The sequence below is a fragment of the Numida meleagris genome, chromosome 6 (genome assembly GCF_002078875.1).
Source record: "Numida meleagris isolate 19003 breed g44 Domestic line chromosome 6, NumMel1.0, whole genome shotgun sequence".
NCBI lineage: Eukaryota > Metazoa > Chordata > Aves > Galliformes > Numididae > Numida > Numida meleagris.
The window spans coordinates 43,448,710-43,475,576 of record NC_034414.1 but is presented as its reverse complement, the minus strand read 5'-3'; the positions used below and the strand labels follow the sequence as shown (position 1 = coordinate 43,475,576).

The following is a 26,867-nucleotide window of genomic DNA, read 5'->3' as shown; positions in this document are numbered from 1 at the left end:
AATGCATTCATAGTTAGTTTATATTCATTTGTTCTTGTGTAACCTTGTCCTTTAGCAAAAATAGCTCATCCTCCTCCCTCCCCCTCATTTATTTATAGAAAGCAATCACACATATTCTCAGCTAGTATTTTGCTAGCCAAAGTCCAGCTCTTTCAGTACCCTCATGTATAATATGTTCTTCATTCCCCTAATTACCAAACAAATTGGTTATTGTACCTGCTCCAGTTCAAACACCTTTATTTTTTAATACTCTACACTGTTCCTACTATTAACCAGCAAGTTTTCATTAAATAATGGAAAAACTTCATACATTTTAAGATGTCAAACAAGTTTTCTGTCTTTGACTCATGAAAATCCTAGTAAGAAAAGTATGCAGCACAGGTAATATTTATGTGCAGGTGCATATATGTATGCATGTGTGTGCACATACTGCAAGATCCTGACTAAAAAATTGTTTCATATTGACAATATATGTCATACACAAAAGGAGGGAGAAGAAGGGCAAGTCAGACCAGTCAAAAGCAGTTCACTTCAGAAAATGATAAGGACTGAAACACTAAAGAGATCCCAAACTCTAATTGTTCACATATTTATACTGAAGTTTGTTAGTTTCTATGCAGCTCCTGAGTAATTAACAACTGTCTTATTCACTCACTCATAGGGGCACAGATCCTCATATTCATAAAATATTTTATGTTTTGTAACTAGGAATGTCTCATTACCCATACAAATATCTAATTATTAGCCCTGATTATAAATATTTGTCTTTGTGGATGTAGCACCGAGTTCAGTAGGATACCTCTTAGCTGTAGAGAATGTAATCGCTTTATAAAATATATGTCTATTTTTATAGTATTCTCTGCCTAGGCTTTTTCTTTGTTATAATGAAAAGAATATTTTCTCTATCTTTTTATTTCCATGATTTTATATTTTATCTTTTTATTTCCATAATTTTATATTTTATCTATTTTATTTTCTTTATCTTTGTATTTCCATATTAGGTTTTGAATAAACTTTCTGGGATTGGTCAATACTCTTAAAAAAAGATCAAAAGTTAAATGACTTGAACAAGTGGGCTTAATGAGTCATTGGCAGAGCCAGATGGAGTAAGACATAGGAATGGATGGAGCTGTTTGAACTCAGCACAAAGTTCTCACTGCTTTTTGCAGAGACAGAATTCCACTGCAGTTTCTACAACACACTTCTTCCTTCTCTAATCACTAAAGCACAGTTTTGCTAAGTAGCTCTTCATTTACTAGCATTTTAAAGGCGGCTTTGTTAGTGGTACTAGCAGTAGTTTTTGCCCTCAAAGGTACTTGATTTCACATCATTTTACAACAATGGTCATCATTCAATAATTCAATAACATAAGTTTAGATAAGTAGCATGATTTAAAGTTCAGTGACACTACAATCCCTTTAAATAACTCCAGCATAGTATTAATGGCACAGGGAAATAAAATGACAGTGTAATATCAAAACTAAATCAAGTAAACTCTAAATAAAATTTGTGTAGAAAGTTAAATCTAATTTTAGGCTATTTTCACCAAAGAGCATGATGGTAATATACACTATTTATGTACCTGATCTAGAAATGCTTTAACAAAATTTGTTTATTTGTAAGGGGCTCATACTAATAAACAATGATAACATTCTTTGTCTCAAATCCTTGTATACTGGGAAACAAAGTCAGGGAAAAGAAGTTACTTTATTTTTGTTCAGTCCAGAGAAACTCAAATTCTCTGGGAGATTTAAATCTTTGTTCTTCTGATGGCAACAAAGCCATTCAGATATTTAAAATAACTTCCTTTTATTCCTCTTTGTTCTTACTTTACTCAAAAAAAAAAAAAAAAAAAAAACTTATAAATGACAAAGATTTGCAAGCACCAAATCTCTTTTAATGTTTTTGCAACAACACCTAAAAATCAACGGAAGCCTATCTTATACATCTTCAGTATTTTCTTGATAAACACAATAATTTGCTGATGACAGCAACTCTCCAGAATCTTGTTCAGAATGCTTGAGAAGTGTTTGAAATAGAAGGAGCAATGTTTTGATTTAATACTTATACCTTAGACTAAAGCCAATAAGCATATTTTCCAGTGCAGTTTCATCAGTGACATACAATCTGGACAGATACAATTCTCACATTACTGAGATAATGTTATTGCTATTAATAATCTCAAAGAATTTCTGAGTTTGAAGGCACTGCATAGATGCAGATGGTTGCATAAAGGTCATTATTTTTATAGATAAAACAGGAAACTCCATACATAAGACTTTGTACTGCTGTGTGTTTACCTTCAAAAAGCCAGAAAGGAATTTGACAGGAAGAGTACCTGGAGGAAACATAACACTACATAAACGACACTCTAGTGTAAGCTAAGCTTATAGCAATATAAATATTGATGTTATTAATGTCACCTAAACCATGCAAGTATAAAATGTACCTCCCTATCTTGTGTGCAGTGTAGCAGTTTATGTCAGAAAGGCATTAATACCATAGCAATATGTTTTATTTTAAAAACGATTTATTGCATTTAAGTATTTGAGGCAGAAAGAAGAACTTGAGGAGGTGCACAGTGGGAACAAGAGGAACAGAGAACGGAAGGAGGAATGGATGCACTCAGCATTCAGTAACATAAATGATCACAGCATCTCCCAAAGGTTTCTACAGTACATGATTTAAACTGTTGGCCACAATATATATATTTCTCTTGTATGAATGTAGTTTCCTGAAGTGAATGGAAATCTGGATATTTGTTAGAGTTTAGCTAATTGGGCCTCTGGATCTAGGATATACACTTAAGAAATTTTATGAATAGGTGCCAGGCCAAAAACTGTCAGTGGTCAATAGACTCCTGCCACAATTTCAGTGTCATGTGTTCCCTCTGTCTTCCTAATTACTCACCCACAGCTCCAGTTGAAGACAATGATATTGCAATCCTTACATTTTTTGCTAAAGTGGAGATATGAATCCTATGGTAAGATTCAAACCTGGTTGTTCCTTTTGTTATGCCAAATGATCAAATCCAGTTAATTAACTTATTTTAAGTAACAGGAAAGTTTCCGTATGTCAACTGTACCAGCCCCATAACTGCAGGTATATTTTCAACACTAATGTGTCAGCACTTCCTCAAAGTTCATCTTATTTGTGCCTAGAAATGAGGCTTCCATAATTTTCTGGAGACCATGTAATATATTTTGCTCTGAGAAACCATGTCCTGATATTTTGCTTATTTGAAACAATAGCTAAAAGAGTAAACATGACTTTCCAGCTAGTGAGGCATGTATTTTAAAGAATATTCAGCATATCTAACAGACTTTTACATGATAGTCTGAGCTGAATCACTTTTAAGAAATCTATTAGCCTGTGAAGAATTCAGGAATGAGTGACAAAATATAAGACAGCACATGGTTTTACAAATTTTCTTTAGATTAAATTTCAAGGCTATTTTTATGTTTGGGTTTTACTTGTTTTGTTGGTTTGTTTGGCTTTGTTTTTCCCCTGACACGAACTAACATGCAGTACTGAGTCCAAATTACACATAGAAATGGTAGGTATTAGTTTAGATTCCAGGTATCTGTACAGCGCTTCTTGTTTGGCTTTAGAGTGTTATGCCTCTTCCATCAGTGCACTGAGCAGAAGAAAAGGATATATTGCTTTTGAGGTGTCTTGTAGAACTTCATAGTTAAAACTAGCACTCATATCGCAGGTTAAGTATTTATATGTGGTCTTTGATTGGATGGATGCTAGTTTCCATGAGAGAGGAAACAGAACTCAAAATCAAATTAAAAGTTAGTGTGAATGAAGTCCTAATTATACATAAGGGATATGGAAAGGATACTCAGAAAAAGTAATCCTGCTCCTTTGATGTTAGTGGAAATTACTTCTATTGATTTTGCGGAAGGCCAAAGCATCACCTAGGTCTTTGTCTTCAGAAACTTTAGTCAGGTATATTCAATAGAGACTCACATGGCTGCTCTTGTGGGCTGTTGGTTTTTTTTTTGTTTTTTTTTTTTTGTACTATTAGCCATGCTTTCTGACGCATGTAATAATGTAGTAATTTTTTTTTTTACCAAATCAAAATATTTTGACATTTTTTTCCCAAAATTTTCAACCAAATCTGAATGCAATGCTAAAGATACAATTCACGACTGTGTTAAATCTAAGTATAATGTCTTCATGAATAATATCTGACATTCACTTTGAAGTTCACTACTCTGGAAAGCTAATCTAGAAATCAGATAACCTGGTTAACTATTAATTCTTTGATTCAAATCCTAAATTAACCTCTCATCTAGACAATTAAATTCAAGAAAATTTTGTCATTACAGTACAGATCAATTGAGGAGCAGACCTACATGTTCACATTACAAAGCATATATTCTAGCATTGACAGACACATTAAAAGTCCTATCAGTAAGTGGACATCATACTTTTATCCCGCTGGAATAATGCTCACTATTATATCACAATGTTTTCTCTCCAGGAACAAGTTCAGAAGGGAAAATTAAGATACATAAAAAAAACTGCTTAGGTGAGGTTGTGAAAACTACTCCAATAAGCATTCTTTATTTGGGAAATGAATTTGGGAAGTTTTAGTACAGAGATTATGTTGTGTAATTCAAGCAAAGCAAGACATGCCAAAAGCTTTCCTTTGGAAAAAAAAAAAAAAAAAACCACTTTAATTCTTCCCATGCCTTTAGAAGGAAACTGTTTTTGAATAACTATATTTTGCCACTATTTCATTTAATAATTCATATCAACATTTACTGAGATTCTTACTGAATACCAGTGAACCTGCTGCTCATTCTTATGACTTTCATGACTTGTTGCTGTTATTTTTATAAACTATGCAGGTAATACTGCTACAATTAAACACAAATTTTGATCTTCAGGAAGGGGTTTTAATTCAGATTGTCCAGATTTCTATTTTAGCTCTTACTAAATTTGAAATTAAATATCTCACCAAAAAAACCTAACAATGTAATGGATGATACTTCTCATTTCTTCGATTGAAGATAGCTGCAAGCCATATCTGTTAAGTTTAAACGTATGTGGAGACCCTGAAAATCACTTATTATGTTCAAAACCTACTGACTGGAATTTAAAGTACGCAGAATTTCACAGAACTTTTTCTTTGCTGTGGAAAGGGTCTGTTTGGCAATTTTTTTTTCAAGCTGTAAATGGAAGCAGACAATGTAATACACAGCATAAAATGGCAGCTTGCATTTCATAGGAATGACACCCTAGTCACAACTGAAATTAGGGGGACATGATGAGTACATTCCATGAGTACGGCTGTAGGATTCTTAAGCTTTGTGGAAAAAGTCTTACATATTGTTAAACAAAAGTCATGTGAATTAAACTCTGCTTAGGAAAAATAGTTTCTACGCATGTAATGCAATACAGACTATTATATTACTTACTGCATATTAGACTAATACTTACGAGGAAACATTCCTGATTTATACTACTAAAATGGAGAGCAAAACCCTTTCACATCAGCCATGCCTGCATATATCTCTCTCTGTAACAAGCAATAGATAAGTAGTGTGTAATACTGACAGTAATAGTCACTTCATTACAGTATTCCTCAGAGTTCTGCTGTACTTTGAACAGCCTCACAATATCCTAGCACTATATACTTCAAATTTGGTTTGTACATGGAAAAATGCAATATTGGAAGCTGCAGCTTAATTAGGGATTACCGAATTATTCTAACAGTTTTAATTCTTGCACTTGGACTGGAAGTAGACATTTTTATTATTCTCCTGGGCTCCCACACTCAGACATATGAAGTGTAAGTTTTTCTACAGAATGGCATGTCACCACCAAAATAAATCAAGAAATCAAATCAATAAATCAAAACAACACAATAATTCTTACTGTTTATGGAATACTAGTTAATTTTCACAATTTATATTAAAAAGTGAAAGGTTCTTCTTCATTTCCCTATTAATAATTGGTATTTATGAAAATCTAACACACCATTTGCTTTGGACTAAATGTTCTCATTTTGATTCTGCTGTCAAAAATGTAGAATTTTTTTGCATTTACTTTCTGAATTCTACTATGAGTGTGGAGGGGTATACCAACAGCCTCAACGTAGTCATCCATTTTATTTGGTGATTCAATGATATTTATGCATTAAATCATAAACCATCAGCAACCCCTAATTCACTTCAGACTTTTCATACAGTTCTGCAAGTGCACTGCATTTCTGATTATTTACAATCTTAAATATGTTTTGCTGTGAGATGATCAATTGGTCTGCTGTAAGGACACTCATATTTCTGCTTATTCTATGGATGAAGATTTGGAACAAGAAATATGTCTCTTCATTTCTGGTTATGTAAAAAAAATCCAGATTTCGTAAGAATAAATCCTGATTTATACTGGAGAAAATCTGTGCTGGACGTGTGACCGGTCTTGCAGTACTTTTTGCTTTTTCAAGTCTTATAATTCCATTTCCCTTACTGGACACATTGCTTCAAGAGAAGACCCAAATAGTGCAAAATTGTCACATGGATCTTCCTTCATTTCAGTTCAGTAATATAAATGAGATATGCAGATATTCAGCTGATTTGATTTTATTTCCAGCTTTGCATAAGGGAAAGAAATAAGGATCTTCATGTGACTGCTAGCAACTATTCAGCATGCATGTACTGTCTTATACCAAGGAGAGTCTACTGGAAATTGCCTGAAAACCAAGCAGTATATTGCACTGATTAATTCAACTTGTATAATTACCTAGGAGCCAGTTGCTCTCTGAGATAAGAAATGTTAAAATACATAGAATCGTGGGTCCATGAAAGTACAGCCCTTTAATCTTGGTGGGAGGACCTAGTCTCCAGTATATCTAGGCTTTTAAGTGTTGGATGTTAAGATCATAGAAAGGAGAGAAATGTGAGTTAGATTATATACTACATACATGCAAGAAGATCTATCGGGATTTACTTTTGCAGCACAACTATTTGCATTTGGAATATGCAGCATAATTAATGTAATTTTATTAATCACTCATCTAGATTTTTCATATGTACAAAGTCAATGGAATTATAAATACAATCTGTATAATCATATATAATTGTGGGTGCAAACCAGTGTCCTAAATTTTGTGTTCAGAAGAGAATTTTAAAGCTTTTTAATTCTGACTGACCAGATCTCATGTTGCAAATATTAGTAACTCCTTACACGAAATAAAGTAATTTGATACTATCAAACACTGCAGAATTGTTTTGTAAGGATTTCTTTCAGTAAAACTTTATAGGTTGATATTAGGCTACTATAGTGATGAGCAGAATGTAAGATTAAACAGAAAAGAGCAGAACATAGCCCACTGTCACTTACATTGGTTTATACCTAGTTGCAAAACATCGCACTAGTTTCTACAAAGGAAAATATTACTATCAGAATGAATACATTTACTCTTAGACACTAACTGCCTCGGAGGTACTACTGAAATTTGTACTGGGAAAAGTCCAGTAAATCATGTATTGCAGCACATCACTAGTTACCAGCTAGAACACTTTATACACTTTGCTTCCTATTTCTGATTGGAGACAGCAGCATAAAATCTCGCTATACATTCTATATATTAACCTGCAAAGCAGCAGACCTCAATTCAATTATGTCCAGTAATATTAAAGCAATTTCCTTACACAGTTCTTATCTTCATTAGACAATACCATCATTGAAATACGCACAACTACTGGCTGAATAGAACTGAAAAAGTGGCAAATTGATAGAGGACATCTGTCATTTTTCTCGCCACTCCTGCAGTATAGAGTTCCTGTAGCTAGAGAAATTATTAAATTCACTAAAACCGAACAGTTAAAATTTAATGCAAGTGCCAAATGTCTAGAGTTGCATCAATAAAAGCCATTATGCTTGCAGCCCTGTGGCACAAGGAGATGAAGGCTAGGCTGGTAAATTTTTTAGAGCTATATTACAGGCCCATGCTGGTCACATGCATATGAAAATCAAGCCTCATTAGACAAAGCAATGGTGGCAAGCATGAAAAATGTCATGGAAAATATTTCAGTCGCAAAGGGTGTAGTAATTGCTATGAGACAGACATAAGAAACATGAACTGAAGTATAAATAGATGCCTCAGTAAATTATATAACCATGTCCACATATGAATCTGAAACTTCAAACTATGCTGCAAATATCTACAGCAGTGTTGTAAATGTGACCATAGACAATCTTGTGCCCAAACATCTCATTGGTCACCTGTTAAATCAAGGAAAAAAAAAATACATATAAGTATATATTTACTTCATGTGGGGGACCTGAAGAACAGGGTTCTTTATCGATTCAGGGGCAACCGAGGCCCAAACAGCACAGCAGCAGATCCCAAACCGCAATCTTTCCTCCTTCCTGCTAAGGAAAGAAGTTTGTTCTACAGTTCTGGCTCTAGCAAGTATCTTAATAGAGAATTTTTCATGTTGTGGTTATTCAGCTACTGTGGACCATTCCAGCCTTAACTTACACAATCACTATATACCTAGTATCAAGCAGCTTTCTGAGTCTGCTTGTGCAACAGCGTTCCCTTGATCCAATCCTGCTATTCACTCTTCCTTCTGTCTTTCATTTGTGATATCACTTTTTACACCAAGAGAAATAGTACAGAGTTAGTTTCTGGCTATGCACTTCTTACAAGGACCTGTACAGTGTGACTTAGGCTCAGCTCTGCTTTGTAAGAACAGAGGAAGAGCAGGACATGGAAGTGAAAGAATGGCTCATCCCCCTTACATAATACATCAAGTCACTGCTGACAGGGAATGGAAAAATAAGTCTCAGTTAATAGTGGTGAGTTACCCAAGTCCACAACCTTTCATTTCATATAGATCACTGTAAGCTGTGTCTTGATTTCAAATAGAAACAGAAAGGTTTTGTATTCAGTAGGAGAAACTCTGTGTCATATTGTCCTCTCTTAAACTCTAAAAGAGTTACATTTTCTTGTTATTTGTCCTGGTCTGTTAGGAAAGATGCATCAGAAGCCATGATATTGTTCTTGAGAACAAGAGAGAAGTAATGACAAGTAAGAAATAATTCAGAATGTTTTAATTTTCACTTGTACTTCATTTCCTTGAAATGTCTAATAAAAGACTTGAAAATCTGACAAAAATGAGTTTTCTCCAACTCCTTAAAACCAATTAAGTTAAAAAGCTTGAGTGAATTCTAGTGCTTGTGAAAATGGAGTAGTGAAGTGTTTCACTCACTGGTGTAGCACCACCCACTGGTCCTTGGGGCAGTTCTGTCAATGCAGTTCTGTCCCACACTGGTCCAGGAGTATTCACACAGCTAATCTATGTGGTTGTTATTCCCATGTGGGCACTATCCATGAGAAGCTTGACTGATACCATCCACCTTTCATTTTATTACTCACAGAAAGCTTCATCTGAGTGAATAGCCAACATTAACCCATACAGTGTTGTCTTTCCACTGAGGTTTTTCTTTTCTTTTATGGTTTCTGTAACTGCATCCTAGTCAGGTTCTTTGCTAGACCTTCTGTAAGATTACATGGATGCAAGTTAGTAGAGTTACGTATTGTACAAAATATTATTCCTACCTGAACTCCTGTGGAGAATGCTGAAATCATTAGAAGATTGTATATCCCTAACAAATCAAGGACACATACACATACCCTCCCCCATGAAGCATTCACCTCCTTCATCTTAAATGCTTGGATTTCATACTGCTGTTGACTGTGGGCATTTGCAGTGCCTGGAGGAAGAGAAATGACAGCCCTTCCACATGTACACACATGCAAGGAATTTATGTGGCTGCTGTCCTTTCAGTCCCCAGCATGCACCATTCTTTATCCCCTCACTGTTTTTAAAATTCAGTTCTGAATTCCATCTTGCATTCAGCTGCAAGGACATGCTACAAGCTCAGACTGCAATGTGGAGTTTGATCAATGCCTGACCTTCCCAGTGATTTAATCAACAGGACAGCATGAATACACTAATGACGCAGGAGCAACATCATAACTCTGTGTGTTGCAGTGCACAATGATCATTTTCTTCAGTATGTTTCTTTTAAGGAAGAATAATGAAGACCAATTTCAGTGTAATTTGTCCTCAGTTTTACTCAAATTAAGTCTTTTATTACATAATGGAATTCCAGGCTCTTTCAGATGAGAGGTCTAAAGTCAAGAGAAATTTAAACAACATAAAAGCTGACAGGACCTATATTACATATTTTAAGTAACAAATAATCATTATTCCACTTTTATTCCATAGATTTATGGCTGTAAAATTGACTTTCTGTCCTCATGCCTGAGGGGAAAATTTGAGATTAGTTATTCACTATTACTTTTTCCATCCTGTCTTTACTCCATATCCCATATTTTTCCTTAAGGTTAACGTGCAGAGTGCCTGAGGTCACAAAAAATGAGGACATGGAACAATATTAAGAGGGAATATAAGCTCAGCAGGTCTGATTCACCAGAGCAGCCAGGATTTTATTGTAGAGCTAAAACACAATGAGATAACATTAACTCTGATAATTCACATATGCTTTTTCCACAACAGAAATAACTGAAAGAGCATCACAGATCTTTCTGATCCAGCTCCTCCTCGATTGTACGTTGCTCTACTTCTCCTCTCCATCAAATAAATAAGATATTAGGTGGTTAAAACTGTGATCATTAAGAAATTCCAACTCCCTGTTGCACTGAAAGTTGACTGTTTATCTCTGTACCTCATTCATCCCGAACAATTTTGAATACTCAATGTCATCCTGTTTTTCACCCAGTTATTTTCTAGTCACTTTCCCTTTCCTGCTTTTATCCCACCTCTGCAGAATACCGTATATTTAAATAAAAATAAAAACTTCCATCTGAATTATTGTTTATTTTAGTTGTCATAGTACTTTTAGGATACTCTGTATCCTCAATGTACCTGATGTGGCAGATACAACAGAATGAGTTCTAAAAGTCCTTCTTAGCTGAATAATGAATTCAAAATTCTGATTCAACCTATGCTGCCACATGTATTTTGAAAACAAAGACACACAGACAAAGACAGGAGAGAAATGTGCTGCTACCGGAATATAAATATATGTCAATGAAAGTACCTCAGAGGGTGGGAGGAAGTGTAAATGTCATAGCAAGGCTACTGATTTTTATGTTACTGTTTGTCTTTCTTCTAGTACGCAAGAGATAGTCTTTTAGCATAACATAGAAGTCAAAATGAAAGCCTTTTCCCCAAACATGGTTATAATTCAGCACAAGACAATGCACAGGGCTTTAAAACACCTCTTCTCAAGTTCCCCAAAAATATATTCACAAGAACAAATTACTTTGTGAACAAATGCTGATGTTATCTGAAATCTAAAGGTGTTTATTCTCCTAGTGCTTAAGGAGGATCATCTTTCCACAGCTGACTAGACTGTAGGATGTCTTCTCTCGGTCAGCACATGTATAACCAGACAACCATTCAGCAGCTTGTAAAATATGATTGCATATGAGATATTGATGGCCTAAGGGAAGTTCTGAATATCAGAGGTTCATAATTAGAATACCTATGCATTTGATCCAAGAGAGTTTTCATCAATGTCACAGAGATGAGTGGTTATGAATTTCAGAGTCATCTCTGCCCATACAGACTGATTTATGCACTTTTGACTTTGGACGAATGAAGGGCGAAGAATTAAAGCCAAACTCTTCTACCTAGACAGCTCCTTATCCTTAGGGGAGTTCTGAAATTTATGATCCCCCCTCCCAGTGTTCAGGATCAAGCCCTTGAGCTGGTAACTCATAACCTATTTATGCTTATACCATCCATCCACTTTCAGTCATTTTTGTCCTCTTATCTGTAAATCCACAGTTGCAACATGTAGGATGTGTGGATCTGCTGATAAGAAATTTTTTCAGGAAAGGGAATCTGGGCAGAAAAACAGTTCTGTTGCCAGGGCTCCTGGCAGCAACTCTAACATCTCATTAATTCCAGATTTATAAAGATCCACTGTGCTGATCTGAGGATAGAGCTGAATGTTTGAATTCTGTGATAATAGACTATCTAGTTGAAACCTGTATTTGGTACTAAATACTAAATTAAATAGATACGGATAAGATTTCACATGTAGGACAGAAAACAACCATCTTGTTAACAATGAGAATTCCATAGCTCATGAGCTGGGAGTTTTTATTTTTAACTTTTTATTTAATATTAAATCATTGAATTTTAATGGAATTATACATAACTAAAAACTAAAGCACTAGCGTGGAAACAGATTCACCACTATGTAGAAATTCAATTGCATCATTCTTTTTAAAACTATATCAAACAGAGTACCACTTGTGGAAACAGTACTCAATTAATTATGAAGGAGAAGAGCTAGGGGATAAACAAACTGGGAAAGTTCATACAGTTTCCATATCAATATTCTACAGTATCACTAATTGTCTTGCCATCTACTTAAATCTACTTAAATAATAATAGAATAGGAAGATGCTAACTAAGCATTAGAAGGAAATTATTTTGCTAAATGATCCTTTACTATTCAATTTCTTTCAGAAAGCTTTTTTTTTTTTTACACTTTATGTGAATGCCTGTATGTGCACATTTATCACAATACCACACGCATAAAAAAAAAGAGATTTTGATAGGGCACTACGTAGACAGAACAAATAAGGTAACCCTTCTGCCAGATGCTCTAACAGAGGCTCAGGTTTCTCTGGACAATGATAAGCAACTTGGCTCTCTCAGTGGCATCCAAAAAATACACAAAAAAAAAGAGAGAGAGAGAGAGATGTCCATTGTGTTTCTTTCTTTCCTGAGTATTTTCAAAACTATAATAGTAGACACTACTCTCTGGGTAAAGACTGTTGCACTGTACTGTGAAAGAGTAAGGTTCTGAAACTAATTTTGTCAAAGACTGAAAGTAATTTCTCAAATAAAAAAAGTCTTATACTGGCAAGATGCATTCTACAATTTACTGCTGAAATGCTGCAATAAGAAGCTCTTCAGTGAGCAGCATGGCACAAAGCCAAAATGAGCTATTTCAAAAATCACTGTTGGGCATATACCAGTTTGATACACAGGATTTAGCAATACAGTTGGGAATGACTCTGTGTGGATGTGTTCATGTTCCGTTAAATTTTAACAGTCTCTAACTGTATACTCATCTTCAGCATGAGGAAATTTGTTTCTAGACTGCTAAATTTGTTTTATATATATGGAATTATATCAGTCTGAATAATAATGTTTTTTTTTTTTACATATTTTCTGTTAGAAATTAATTTTCTATGGGCAGTTCAAATGATAAAAAGTCTCAGATGAAATCTTTGAAAACATTTAAAGCAAGGATGTATGTGTTTATGAGTGTGAGCTATTGGCTAGCCCTTTCCACTCCCAGATCTTCTGTCCATAAATAATGTGGAGACTTATAGTAGTGGATCAGTACAATAGGACATAATATGCATTTAGAGATTTAGCATATGAAAATAGATTCCCTCTGTCCCTTCTACCACCTAATCCAGGTTCATATCAATTCAAGTGTTTAGGGGACAAAGCTTCAAATTTCTTTTAGATACATACAGGTATCTAAACTGTTATGAAATAAGCAGTAAGTTTTCAAGTAATACAGCTTAAAAGAAAATGTTTAGTTTAGGAGTGCTTGCAACTAACACCAAAGCTAAGTGGTTAAAAATAAGAATAAGGTAAACCTAGATCAGTCAGTAAGTGATCTGTGAAACAAGACAAACAAGATGGCTAAATGGGGTACATTTAGCTTGATGCAAATCTTTCAGTGACACAAGAAGCACCACCTAGGAAAAACTTCCTAGATCACAGGTGAAATTATAAGGTAAAACAAACATCTAGAGTTCATTTAGAGACACCTCACTTGGTTTCAACTAACATTTTAGGCATGCAATAGGTTTGCTACCTCACTAGAATAATCACTCATTACACGATATGCAAACCCAATGCCTCGACTACGGATAGGTTTTGCAGCAGTGCAACTATGTAGGTTGTGTCCATGACAAACACACATATTGCTAGAGTCCTAATACGGATGTAATCCTAGTCATTTAAATCACTTCTACCTACATAGCTTGTTTCCACAAACATATGGGAAGAAACTACTAATGAAAGCATTAGTACAAGCAGACACACACTGATGGGGTAGTATCATCTTCAATTACAGCCAAGTGACATCACTTTGGGGGTATTCAAATTATTACTCACGAGTAAACTCTAATCATAAGAAGAGTGTCTGTGAAATTAACTTGCTAGTGAAGAGAAAGATTGAGTCTGGAATCAAATAAATTAAATTAAAAAGCAGTCTTTACACTGAGAATTTCAGTCTAAGCAGAGGTAGGTTTGCTACAGACTCTTTCCATTGGCCTTTGGAATAATACTGAGCAATACCACGGTATTTTTAACCCAATTTAGAGAATTCCAGCACCCTAACGAAAATATATATGTTCTTTTTCTCTTGTTTGATTTTATTTTCAATTCACCAACAAAATTATTTTTAATGAAAATTAACTATAAGTTTTTAAATGTTTGAGGGTGATCTCCATGATTATAGACAGTTACCTATGTATGTAGCACATATATGCATTCTATGTATATATGTTTAAATTCCATTTCTTCTTTAGAACTACTAATATTAAATCTCTTGTTGGTCTAAAATAATATTTATTTCTTCTTGTAGCCATTTACAATGACACTGTGAATGTCATACACATTTTAAATCAGGTCAAATACTGCAGTTCTTTTTCTTTGTAGGAAGACCATGCAGGAAATCTCTAGAGAAAGAAATAGTTGCAACTCTGAACTTACAAGCCTAGGGCTGTTGACCCTAAGACTGCAGTTTGACCAAGGTTTGGTCCTCTGCTGCATATCACCAAAGACTCCCAGCAGTGCTAATGCATGCTGTGAGAGCACTGCATCCTTTCCCTCCCTGGGCTGCCCCCTCCTAAACGATGTCTCTTGGTTTAACTCTTACAGAACAGCTCTGCAAGGTAAGAGTTAATAATGCAACTACATGGTGCAGGACCAGAACTACTGCTGAGAAAAGCTTTTCTCTTCAGCTTAATTTTCCCTGTTGGTTTTGATGAGGGGATAACAAAAGCTGCCAGCAGGAACTGGGAGTGACACTGCTGCACACTGATTTCAGTTCTGAGGCTGATGAGGCTTCTCATTCAGAGCTCTGATCTTTCCTGCTCTTAATGGGTCATGGAGTATTTCCATACAGTTTACAGTACTTACTACAAGAAGAGTCTAGCATCTAGTCTGCCCAGACTGTGCTGGAGTCACTATGCATGACAGTAAATGGCTAACAAATCAGGGAGATTAATCTTAATCTTCTTCTGTAATCCTGTAATTCTCCATCAGGATCCCTGACATTAACATAATTTTGTCAGAATAGTCATTGTAGAATAGTTGCAGATTAATTCAATCATAGATAACATGTTTTCAGGAAGGAACTAATTTGATGCCTATGTGATTTTTTTTTATTGCATTTTTGAGATAGTTGGACATCACATGACAGCCTGGCCTTAATAAAGAACTTTCACCAAAGAAAACTTCTCCCCCTCTATTCAAATGGTTTTACTGCCGTATGGTCACAAATGATGATAAAAGGAACTAAAAGCCCTCTTCTGCAATCCATGGCTCAAGATATATCCCCATCTGGGCCATGATTTATAAAACTAGACTGCACACTGTTACAGTAATCTATAGATTATTGTCCAAACTACCTTTTAAAACTATTATTCCTTTTCGTTTTATTTTGACAGAAGTCTTTAACCCATAACTGTCACAGAAAATTAAAATGTTAATTTATCTTATGAATATGTAGCAGTGACTAATAATTATGAAAACAACTTTTGATCTGAAAGCCAAGTCAGAATCTTAACCATGATCTTTAATGCTCTGCTTCAAAAGGAGCAGGTCCTACAAAATACTGACCACTCCCTGTTGGAAGCAAGTCCCCTCTCACTTGAGGCTGAAGTAAATTTCTCTCTTTCAAGACCAAGTCTAGCAAAGATGCTATCCTGCACATCCAAAGCCTATTAAGTTTTGTCTGCAAGGACTGAAGGCTCAGTTTCAATGACAGCATACCTTCGAATGATTAACAGTTCTACAAGTTGCATGTTTTTCGATGTTATGCTAGAATAGAAATGGGTTTTAAAAAAACAACAACAAATGTACAAATTAATAAACAAAACAGAGCTTGAAGTAGAATGTACAGAAGATTGCTTCCAGGTAGAGCTGATAGTACAATATTTCTTTTCAGAAGAGATGCTTTATGCATTGTATGTATCATTAAGTTTTCAGGAATGTTGAATGGTAGGCTTGTTTTTAAAATGTTGTTAGTATTTAGTTTTGATTCAGTTCAAAGGGCTACATCAGAAGAATGAACTGAAGAGGGAAAAACAAAATGAAAACAACAAAAAAACTGTTTAGCTGTATAAATCACCAAGTTAAAAAGGAACATATAAAAAGTTTCCAACAGCTTTCACCAGTGGCTGAAAATGTTAGATTAAATTTTACTATTCCTGAGAGATATTGTTTGACGTGACTAGAGTATAATTTGTTGAGCAGATAATAGTTTTTATTTAAAATGATTCTTTTCTGGGTATTACCTATGGAATAAAGATTGGGTCTACTTTAAATACATGAATAAAACATCCTTGTCAAGAAAAATATTTTAATGATGATTTTTTTTGTGGTTGTTTTTTTCTTTAAAAGAAGTCAGTTACTTGAAAGGAATAGGTTATGTATAGCTTTAGGGGGACGAAAGCTCATATTTTTAGTGTATGTTAAATTAGCCTACTTTACAATAATGGTTATATATCATTTTTTTCTTTCTTTCTTTCTTTCTTTTTTTTAATGAATAGTTGTTTCACCAAAGGAAAATAAAATGCAATTTTTATACCTTTAGGGCAAGTTCCAGTACTTTTGGTTTCTTGAAGAAATAAATAAAAAACATTGACAGAGAAACTTCTGAAGAGACTGCCTAAGGGGGAGGGAAGGAAGCACCTCAAGCCATCATATTACCAAATGCTGAGGTAATCAACCACAGTCTGGGAAATGTCAAACAATGGTATTCACCTACCCAAAGATATTGCTGGTCAAGTTCTCAACTGCCATTTATAATCACTAACTAAAACATGGAATATAGATGTGGATATAAACAAGAGAGAAATTAGTACTGGGAAGCTGGGTTTAATAATCCTCTAAAAGAGACCATCTGTTTATAAAGACCCCCTTTTCCTTGATCTCTGACATGTATTCCTAATATAGACACAGCTGGATATTTTATTTTTTTCATTTTTTAAACACTCTGCTACTATGAATTCTACTTGTAGTTTATCTAGTCAGTGTTTGTCTCAAGTTTCAGATATTATGTAAGCACACAAGGGCAATAAAATTTCACATACAAGCCAGCTTTAAAGTAAGTATTAAACCATCAGACTAACATAAATGCACTTCCTTTATTATTGATTTTTAATATCACTGCATTCGTTTTTTTTTCAGATTTTTTGCAAACATTCATTATCACTGAAATAGCTGTCCAAAATTCAATTGTTTTTGGTGTTTTTTTTTTTCCAAGTTCTTGATACACATTTGGAACTAGAGTTTTGTTTTCTTGTTTTCCTGATTAAATTACTAGCAAAACACAGTTGGTGACAGATACAGTATTGAAAACCTGACAAGCTAGATGCAGGAATAAAAGACCAAAGTGAAACAGCCTGTGTTTCCAAGCCACGACAGAGAAAAAGAGGAAAAAAACATCTATGACTTTACACTTCTCACAGATAGAGGTCACTAATGGACTGGATTTGAATCAGTCTGGTAACAACCTGAAAGTACTCCTGTGAAAAATGAACTCATTTTGAGATTAAAGAAGAAGTAGAAATTATTAAGAAATAAAGTTCTCACCTTCCTGGAAACAATATTATCCTAAGTGTGCCTTTTTTATAGTTCTTTAAATAGAACGTACAGTACAGGAAAAGCCTGATAGTGATGTTTGTTTTAAATTCTTTTTGTTTTCTTGACTTGTTAAAACGATGTCCCTCCTTCCTTTCTGCAGGAAGGGTAGGGAAGTCAGCCTTAATGACATTCCATGTTTTGGATATTGCTATTTTAAGCATTTAAAGGTAAGCACATTCTCTATTCTTATTAAAAAAAAAAAAAAAAAAAAAAAAACATAGCCTATGTAATGCAGATGCCAACTGGGAGGGTGTAGGGTTCCAGAAAGGAGATATGTCTACATCCTAAATCAAACTATCCAGCAGGCCAGGATATAAATGTGACTTGCAACAGTGGCTCAAATTAGATCCAGACTCTCAAAGCCAAATACAGATAACATCACCTTATACAAAGTATAGGGTGTACGTGTGTGTAAGGAGTGAATCTTTTAAGAATGTTGGATGCATTCCAGCATGACTTCTCCTTCCAACAGACTGGAACTTTGGAAAAAAAACACTGCTGACTGTTCTAGTTGCAGGTAGTTTTATAGACACTGTATTTGCACAGTGCTCTGACTTGTTTTTACCTACGGTACTCCAGTTCTTCACTATCACTTTTAAGTGCTTAACTACCTTATCAGGATAGAGAACAGCAGTTTAAATAGCAAATCTCCTACAAATGGTAATGGTGTTTGAAATCTCTCCCATCATTTTTTGAAACAATACCAATATTAACATCTCTCATATCATTTTGATTAAGTCCCAATGATAGCATTGCAGGTATTAACTCTTTAAAAGAAAGAAGGAAATAAAGGTGGGCAGGATTACAGATAAGGTACCTTCTAAAAGTTGTGTAAAAAATGCCAAGACAGACTTTTTTCCTCCTTCCAAAAACATGTATTTCTAAAACCAACTCACGAATTGTCTCTCAAAAAGCAGTTGCATAAAGGTGCTCTTGGAAAAAGGCAATGTCAGATAAAGAAAAAATGAACACCCCACAGAAGTTGGTGCTTATTATAACCCAAGTAGTGATTGATCTCATACTTTAAAATGGTTTAATCTCCCCACAAGCACTGAAGTTAGATGCAGTAAGTAAACATATTTTTAACATACACCCTCTTTCTGCGTGCATGTGTGTGTGTGTTTTAAAGAGGTTTGACTTGCTTTAGTATCTTTTCTTGCTTCTCATGCAAGGAACCTTCCCCTTTCTCTTTAGCTGAGATCTGCATTGCAAAAAAAAAAAAAAAAAAACCCAGCGTCTGAAGAAATCTAATCAGTACTTTCCACACACGGTACAGGAATTTACACGGATTTATGCCTTGGATTTATTAGCTTATTGTAAGCCTTAAAACAGATTTCCTCCATTAAAATTAATTAAAAGCTCCTGTTGACTGATTCCCACTACGAAAAGGAGGTGGACTTAATTTCCTACTTCGCTGCTGATTTCTTTATCTTTCACGGGATTATATCTCATGCTCTAGAGAGATCTTCTCAGCTGTTTGATTTCTTTTCGCGATCTGCTCTGCTCATTCTTCCCCTCTCCCTGCCCGTCCCCTTTGCAATATTTATTATTATTTTGCCAGAGATCACCGTTTAACTCAGGAGCTATATCAGGGGCTCCTTTGTACTCAGAAGCCTTGATCCCACTCCCTTCACCTCGCCCCCACCCGCTCACCAACCAGCCCCCGCTCCGGGGGCTGCTGATGGGAACGTGACGAAACCTCCTAGAGGCCACAGCTCCCTGCTCTGCCCGTCCTTAGCACCTCGGAACACTGGCCAGCATGGAGCTCAGCCGACCGCCTCCACCGACCAAGCCTCATCTTTTAAAGTTCCTGTTTCTCCAAACCACCTCCCCGAACACCGCTATGGTCGCGTTCGTACGCGCGCTCTGCCGGTCCCTTGCAACAGGAGGGCTTCTCTGAGCGGCGCCGGGCGGGGGCCGGGGGCTGCAGACTGTATTCGACACCGAAACGAGCCCGAGGACCTCGGCACTCGCGGCGGCTGAGAGCTCCCGACCCTAGCGCTGCCGTACAACCTCCCGCCGACCCTCCTCACACTTGCCGCCGGCCATTCATAAATTGTGCTTGTGCCTGCTGCTGCACACTCGCAGGCACGGGGCTATAATGAGGCGCACGCGATCCCGGCTTCTCAACTTTGCCTTCTCGAAGGACACCGGGGTTTTAAATCGCCTGGGCTAGAATTACCAGGAAGGAAAAGAGAGAGAAATGAAATCCCAACTGTACCTGACGGCGTCTGGGAATCCCTCGCCGGCACCGATCATAATCCCCCTCCGCGCCTCTGGCCCCCCACACCAAAACTTTTCCGCTGCCGCCGCCGCTCCTCGGTTCTGACCGCCGCCCGCCGCTCCTGGCCAGCCCCTGGGGCCCGCTGCCCGCCGCCGCTCCGCTCCGGAGCGGCCCCCGCGTCTCCCTCCTCCCTTAGGAGGCAGCGGCATCGTCCTCCCCCCTTCTCCTCCACCTCCTCCTACGGCGCGCAGCCCGCGGCTCTGGCATCCCCAACGCACTTTCTCTCCTCGATTCGCTCCTCTTTTCCCCGCCGCTCCTCCTTCTCCGGCAAAAAAGAAATGAGAAGGGGCCACAGGGACGTTGCTTTCTTTTTCTTTCTTTTTTTTTTTTTTTTCTCTCTCTGTCTCTGTCCTCTAGAAATGGTGCGAGGATCACATGAGACGCTGGCACGGAGACCCAGGACCCTTGGACGTCGGAGGAGGCAGCGGACACATAGATGTGAGTGTATGTTTGAGAGCGTGCGGCTGGATCCCTCCGAGTGCAGGGATGCAGGCTGATCTTAGCAGTAATGATGCCTCAGATCTGACTATTCCCTGCTAATGTGAGTCGTGCCTTTTTTTCCTCCCTGCCTGACACCCCAGGGAGATGTTTACAGTAATGAATTCAGTTGATAGCCATCTCTCTCTCCTCTCTCTCCTCTCTCTCCTATGGAGTCCCTCCCACATTTCTAGTTTAAAGAATGCTTGGAAGGCAGGGCTGCAACCTAAAGCTTTCCAAGAGGCAAAGTCAGGCTAGGTTTTCTCTTTTCCTTTTTTTTTTTTTTTTTGGCTCCCGCTCTTAACCCATTGCTTGCGGAGGGCAGCAAGCTCCCTCCCATCGCACTCCTCCCCGCCCCCCGCTTGCAGCAAGGGGCAGCAGCGGGCGGGCGGTGCTCCGGGAACGCGCGGCCCCCACCACGCGCCCCGCCTCGCTGGGGGCCGGGGCTGAGCGGAAGGAGGGTGCGGGGATCGCCGCGCTCCGTGGCGGGCGGCCTTAGCCGCAGCTCGGGGGTCCCTGAGGGGGTATCGGAAGGGAAGGCGGGGAGCAAGCTGGAAAACTGCGCGAGTTGCGGACCTAGCCGGGAGATGCTCTTGGTAGCTATGATCAGAGCCCCGCTCTCTTCCAACATGGCGCTATTTCGTGTGCTGCCGGCGCCGAGACCGCCTCTCGCCCCTTTCCTTTCTGTTTCTCTCCCTCCCCCGTGCAAACTTTTAGGTGGGCAACAGCAGCACGGGATAAATATAACACAGAGTGAAAGAAAGTCTAGCCCTCAGGGAAGAGACAGAGCTCGTTCAGTATTCCTTCTGGTTTTCATGCTCAGCCAGGAAAGCTTTAAAACCGCGGGGGAAACCACCTTTTGCCCCAGAGCGCTACCAACGCCCCCGTACTAAGCCCTTCTGCAGCACTTTGTGTGTGTATATCGCGTTATCTGGGCTTGTTTCGGGGTAACCCAGTTCCCTGGTAGGCTCCTGCCTTGTCCTGACAAGCTCAGGTAGAAGAGTGTTTAGCACTGAGAGGCACCCGGGCAATGGGATGCAGGCGTCAAGGTAGGACGTAGGGTGCGAGGTGAGGATTTGCTTCAAATTCCTCCATTAGTAAAGAAAACGCATAGCATGGCTTTGGCTGCGAGTTACTTTAAGAGAGGGGCTGGAAAGGGATGGAGGAGAACTGATCAATGCCATGTGTCCAGGAAACAGAAAAAGCAACTGAAATGCCTCGGGGTGTGCTTTCCCCTCACCCCCAGCTGCGTGCTTCCTCGCGATTTCAGCTCAGCCGTACTTCAGGAGCTGAATCACTCGCCATTGTCTCTGCACTTCCCTCGCCCTTTTCTAGAGGTGGGCTGACTCACTCCCAGCTTCAGAGGCGTTCCGAGCAGGCGGGTCGCAGGTCAGCCTGGCTTCGGCCCCGGGTCTATGCCCTGCAGGGGAGTGGGAAAGCCTCGAGTATTACAGCCCCCAACCGAGTCGTGCTGCCTGCTGGGAGAGGGACTTGAGCTCTCACATACGTGGATGCGGGGAGGAAGTACAAAAGAGGGAGCGCAGGTAGTCAGGCATTCCGCAGCAGGCTCGGCGAGGGGAAAAAATGTGAGGGGGAGACACCGCCTCCCCTCCTAGCATCGCTGAGAGGCATTGCTGTCTCGGGGCTCGAGGTCTGCTCCACGCCCCCATGATGGAGCGCCCACGCTCCCAGCCCCTCCGCAGGGCTCGGCCGCCCGCACAGAGCGGGGCTGGCGCGGCTCAGAGCCGCGGGGCCAGCCGCCGTCCCAGCCGCCGTCCCCGGCAGAGAGACAGAGCCGCTCTGAAGTCGAGTCTCTGCCTGCAGCTCCCAGCTGGTCCCGAGGGATGAAAGACGCAGAAGCCCCGCAGGGTCCAAAGGCGAGAGAACAACATTTTTTAAAAGGTTGTCCTGGATCCTCTTTGACTTTTCAAGACCTGTCTTCTTTTGTTGGATTTTTTTTTAAAGCTCTACATACTTTTATAGCACTTATATGCGCATGATTTATGGCTCTTTACTGAAGCTGGTGGAAAACCGGTGCATTTTCTCCTGAACATTTCCTCATCCTCTCTTCACCCATCCCCAGTGTTACCAACCTGTCGCTATACCAGGCAGAGATCTGGCAGAGAGCGCCTTTTCAATCAGGGCCATTTCTGCCTCCTGTTCTGCCCCCCCCTCCACGGAGCAAAGTGGAAACACGAAAACTCCAGAGAGGCTGCAGGCTGCTGCCCTGCCCCGGGGCTTGTAGGGGTTGGGTGGGGATCCACCTCCACCCCACACTTCACATCAAAGAAAGATACTCAGGACACACTTTGGTCATATCAAGATTGTGTCAATCCAGAAGAGACTTTAGCCATTACCTGCTCCTGCGGAGGTCTCCAAGTAATCACCCAAAGCCCACCGGGTCCGGCCGGTTGCAAGGGGAGAAAGTGGCAGAGCAGTTGGGTTCCGGCATGGTATTGTTTTAAGGATCACCACCAAGGTCTCTGCTTTCCATGGCTGCCGATGGTCACTGTCACCCAAGGTTTCTTTCAAGGAAAGAAGGAAGGAAATGTACTTCCCAAGCCTCTGTCCAGCGGGTAGTTTGACTGTGAAACCGCCAATGACCGAGGAACCCCCTCTGCAGCGTTAAACGCCTGTAATTTCCCTCTGCTTCTCCCCCGGCGGCTCCGGCACACCGCCACCGCGCGATCTTATCGCCGCGTGATCATTATTCACCGGTGACAAGCGGAGATGCGAAACTCCTAAGTGAGGGTGACAGATTCCAAACGCGGTGCTGCGGCGTGCTCAGCCTCAAGACATATTCTTCCTCAAACTTTGCCTAGCAAGCAAGTCAGTATCTTAACCCTTTGCATCCCTGCTTGTTGCATGGGCACCGCTTACTTGCTGGGGGATCTTCATTACACGTCATTTTCTGTTCTTGAATTGAAACAAATCAGAACAGCCAACTCTGGGGAGTAGTTGGAGAGCTATTCAGCTCTGAATACTTCTGTGGTTAGAGACTGGAAAAATCCTCCCAGCAAAGCAGTCCCTTGGGGGCTTACCTGCAGTCCGTTTATCACCGGGCTTGGTATGCAAAGTGTCACATGCATCATATGGAATTCATACGGAACTGCACTTTTCTCAGCTCGATATGGCTAAAAGTAAGTATCTGAGAGCGCTATTTCACTCAGACTTTCAGATCCATCTCCTTTTCACGTTATCAATAACAACAGAGCAAGTGAGAAAGGAGCTTGTTTCCTGGGGGATTAAAAAAAAAAAAAAAAAACCAAAACCTTTTTGACACATATACTTAGTAGTCAAAGGAAATATTTACCACTAGCAAACTCCAGCATGCCAGAACATGTTTCCTCCAAAGTAGAAGAGAGTCTTAAAGTGAGGGAAAACAACAGCAGCAACAAGAAAGAAAGAAAAAAAAAGAAAAGAAAACGCATGTGCTATTCAAAGCTGTAATAAAGTGCTTTCCAAAGTCAGTGCCGTCAGCTCGGTGGATCCTGATGTCAAGACAACGTTGCAGCATTGTAACACGGAGACATAGGGAGGATACAAATAAATTTGCAAAGTCCTTTAGGTTTCTAATATTCATTTATATATGTTCTCTGTAAATTGTGATGTTTGTTATCCTTCCTCGCTTCCCCCCCTCCACCGAAAAAAAAAAAAAAGACCCAGTATACATTTATATTCATTTATGCATCATATTTATAATAACGGATGGCATGAGGGCCGACTCCACTCAGACCCGAGCGAGGTTCCCAGGCCGGTGGGCGGTGCCGCCCAGGTGCGCGGCGAGCTCTGCGGGCTGCACGTCCCGTAGCGCGGCCTAGGTGGCAGCAGAGCACAACGCTCGGCACAGACCAGCAGCCGGGAGAACTTCGCCCATTTTCTCCCTTTGGCGTGCTCTGTTTAAACCGTTCCCCCCGCCCCCTTCCCTCAATTATTAATCTTAGTTATAGTCTGGTTGCTTGGGCTTCTTTTCTTCTTCTTCTTCTTTTTTTTTTTTTTTCCCCACTATAACTGTGTGAAACGTTTATTTATTTATTACCAAATTGCTTTGAGTGGTTGACAGGCTGTAAACTGAAAGGAGAACGTAGCGTTTTCTTTAAATTATCCTTGATTGGACAAGATAGGTAGTCTGGAGTGATGGCCTACTGATCCATAATGCAACCTCACTTGTTTTAAAGTGGATGTAAAACAGAGTAACATTAAAAAAGATTATGAAAATAAAAGTGTCTTTTTTATAAAGGTCCTTTTTTTTTTTTTTTTTCAGCTATAACGCTAGAATCAGCGTTGCTGCTTGCAAGACAGAGAGTAAAAGTAGCTGGAAACAATTCTGTGACTGGGAGGCTGATCTAAAATACACTGAATATTTATTCTGTTTTTGTCAGTAATGGTATATTTTGTATCAGGCTTTAAATTCATGAAGCTGACAGAAAAAAAATGCAATGTGAATTCTTCATCAAATTTTTGCAAAATCAATTATTTTAAAATGTGTTTGAGGATAGTGGAGAGCAGAAGAAACAGAGGGCGGGGNAAGGGGGGGGGAGTGGGGGCTCTCCTCCAACAGATTTTCTCTGAGCTCTCACAACTGCAGTAAGATTAAAATGAAAATATCACATGAGTTCTGAAGCAGACTTTGGAATGTTTTGTGATATAACTCAAATGGTAGATTTCTACCATTTTGAAATGTAGGGGTTAGAGCCTGATTCAAAATAAAATCAATAATAAAACAAAAACATACCATTAAACTATTCCCTGTCTCATCTCTTCCTTCTCTCCTCCTTTCCCTTCAGCCCACTGTTACCTTCTGGGTTTTTTTCATATAGTTAGGTATAACCTTGTAACACTGTCTATAATGCCTTTGGATGTTACACTTCATAGACTTAACCTACTAGAGGCATTCCCTTTTTCTCTCCAAGGGATTTCTGCATTTAGCTTTTGACAGTATCATGACAAACTATTTCTAAGGGCTGCCTTTAGTCACCCTTCTCTCCCTTGTCGCAGAACACAGGGATCTGAGAGTGCAGTAGATTCCTAAAATTCTTGGTCTTAAATACTTAGTCTTTAATACAGAGTAGAAAAATTCTGTTTGCAATTTAAGTTGATTTCCAATAAAACTAGGACATATGCTGCTCAAAATCTGATGAAAATGTATATATATATTTTGGTGGTTGTGGTGGTGATTTTTAAATTATTATTATTGTTTTCTTTTTCTGTTCCTTTCTAAACACTGTAGAGAGTTAAATCAAATTTTGTTCAAAATTGACCCACCCAGATGCCACCTGATGGCAGCCATATTGGAACTCGATAGATGAGTAGGCAAGACTGAAATACAAAATTAATATATTTAATAATATTTGAAAAAATGAAAAAAAAAATTTATTGCACTTTTGTAACCAAAGAAAACCATGACAAATCACATGGCATATTGTACCATCATATTTTAAATAAAAATTCTTCAGGAAGGACAAAATTCTACTTATAAATCACTGATAAAATATCTTAATTTTCATGCTATAAACATTTGCACAAATATGGATTAATCCAGACAGACATTAATATCATCTGATGAAACTGAAGTAATTTGAATAGCTAAATCATAATGGACATAAGAACCACATTCTTAGGCATTATTTCTTTCTTTCTTTCTTTTTTTTTTCTGCTTATATGTTTGTTTCTAATGTATCCAAAATACACAGGAAAAAAAAAGACAAGAAAAGAAACTGGCTGAAATCAACACACAGTCAAAAAAAAATATTTATGATGGGCCTAGCTACTTATTAGGCTGATGAGAGTGGAAAGCATAAGTAAAATCTTATGAATAGCATTAAAGTGGTCCAGGTAAGCTATTTCTTTAACAAATTCTAAGCAAAAGTATTAAGATCCTTTTCATTGTCATAGCCAGCTTTTAAAAAAATTATTTTCTTTTTCCCTGGTTCTGTCACTGAACATTTTTCCTTTTTGGGAAAAATAGCAGACACTTTTGTCAGCAGTACATAGTTGCACTACATAGAACTAAAAATTCACTTCAGCGGCACTGCATTCATTAAATTTGTTGTTATGCATTCATCCGTCTTCTTTCGTTTTAAGTGGAGAAGGCAGACTATCAATCTGCTCTAGAAAAAGCATCACTTTCTGATTGCAAG

At 38.5% G+C, this 26,867-nt stretch overlaps 2 protein-coding genes across 3 annotated transcripts in view; one reads left to right on the top strand and one right to left on the bottom strand.

Annotated features, from left to right (window-relative positions):
• The window catches only part of FLRT2 (fibronectin leucine rich transmembrane protein 2), a 64,455-nt gene extending 39,535 nt beyond the window's left edge, over window positions 1-24,920 (bottom strand). The window contains exon 1 of one of the 2 annotated variants that reach the window (XM_021402295.1): window positions 23,085-24,920. The gene's annotated coding sequence lies outside the window, so the exon portion shown is untranslated. Of the gene's footprint in view, window positions 1-20,187; window positions 20,321-23,084 lie in introns of those variants that run through there. The other variant, XM_021402294.1, reaches the window with a different exon arrangement.
• The window catches only part of LOC110401848, a 34,057-nt gene continuing 22,140 nt past the window's right edge, over window positions 14,951-26,867 (top strand). Inside the window, exons 1-2 of the mRNA XM_021403365.1 lie at window positions 14,951-14,989; window positions 20,055-20,688. Of these exons, the coding sequence (XP_021259040.1) occupies window positions 14,951-14,989; window positions 20,055-20,688 (673 nt within the window). The remainder of the gene's footprint in view (window positions 14,990-20,054; window positions 20,689-26,867) is intronic.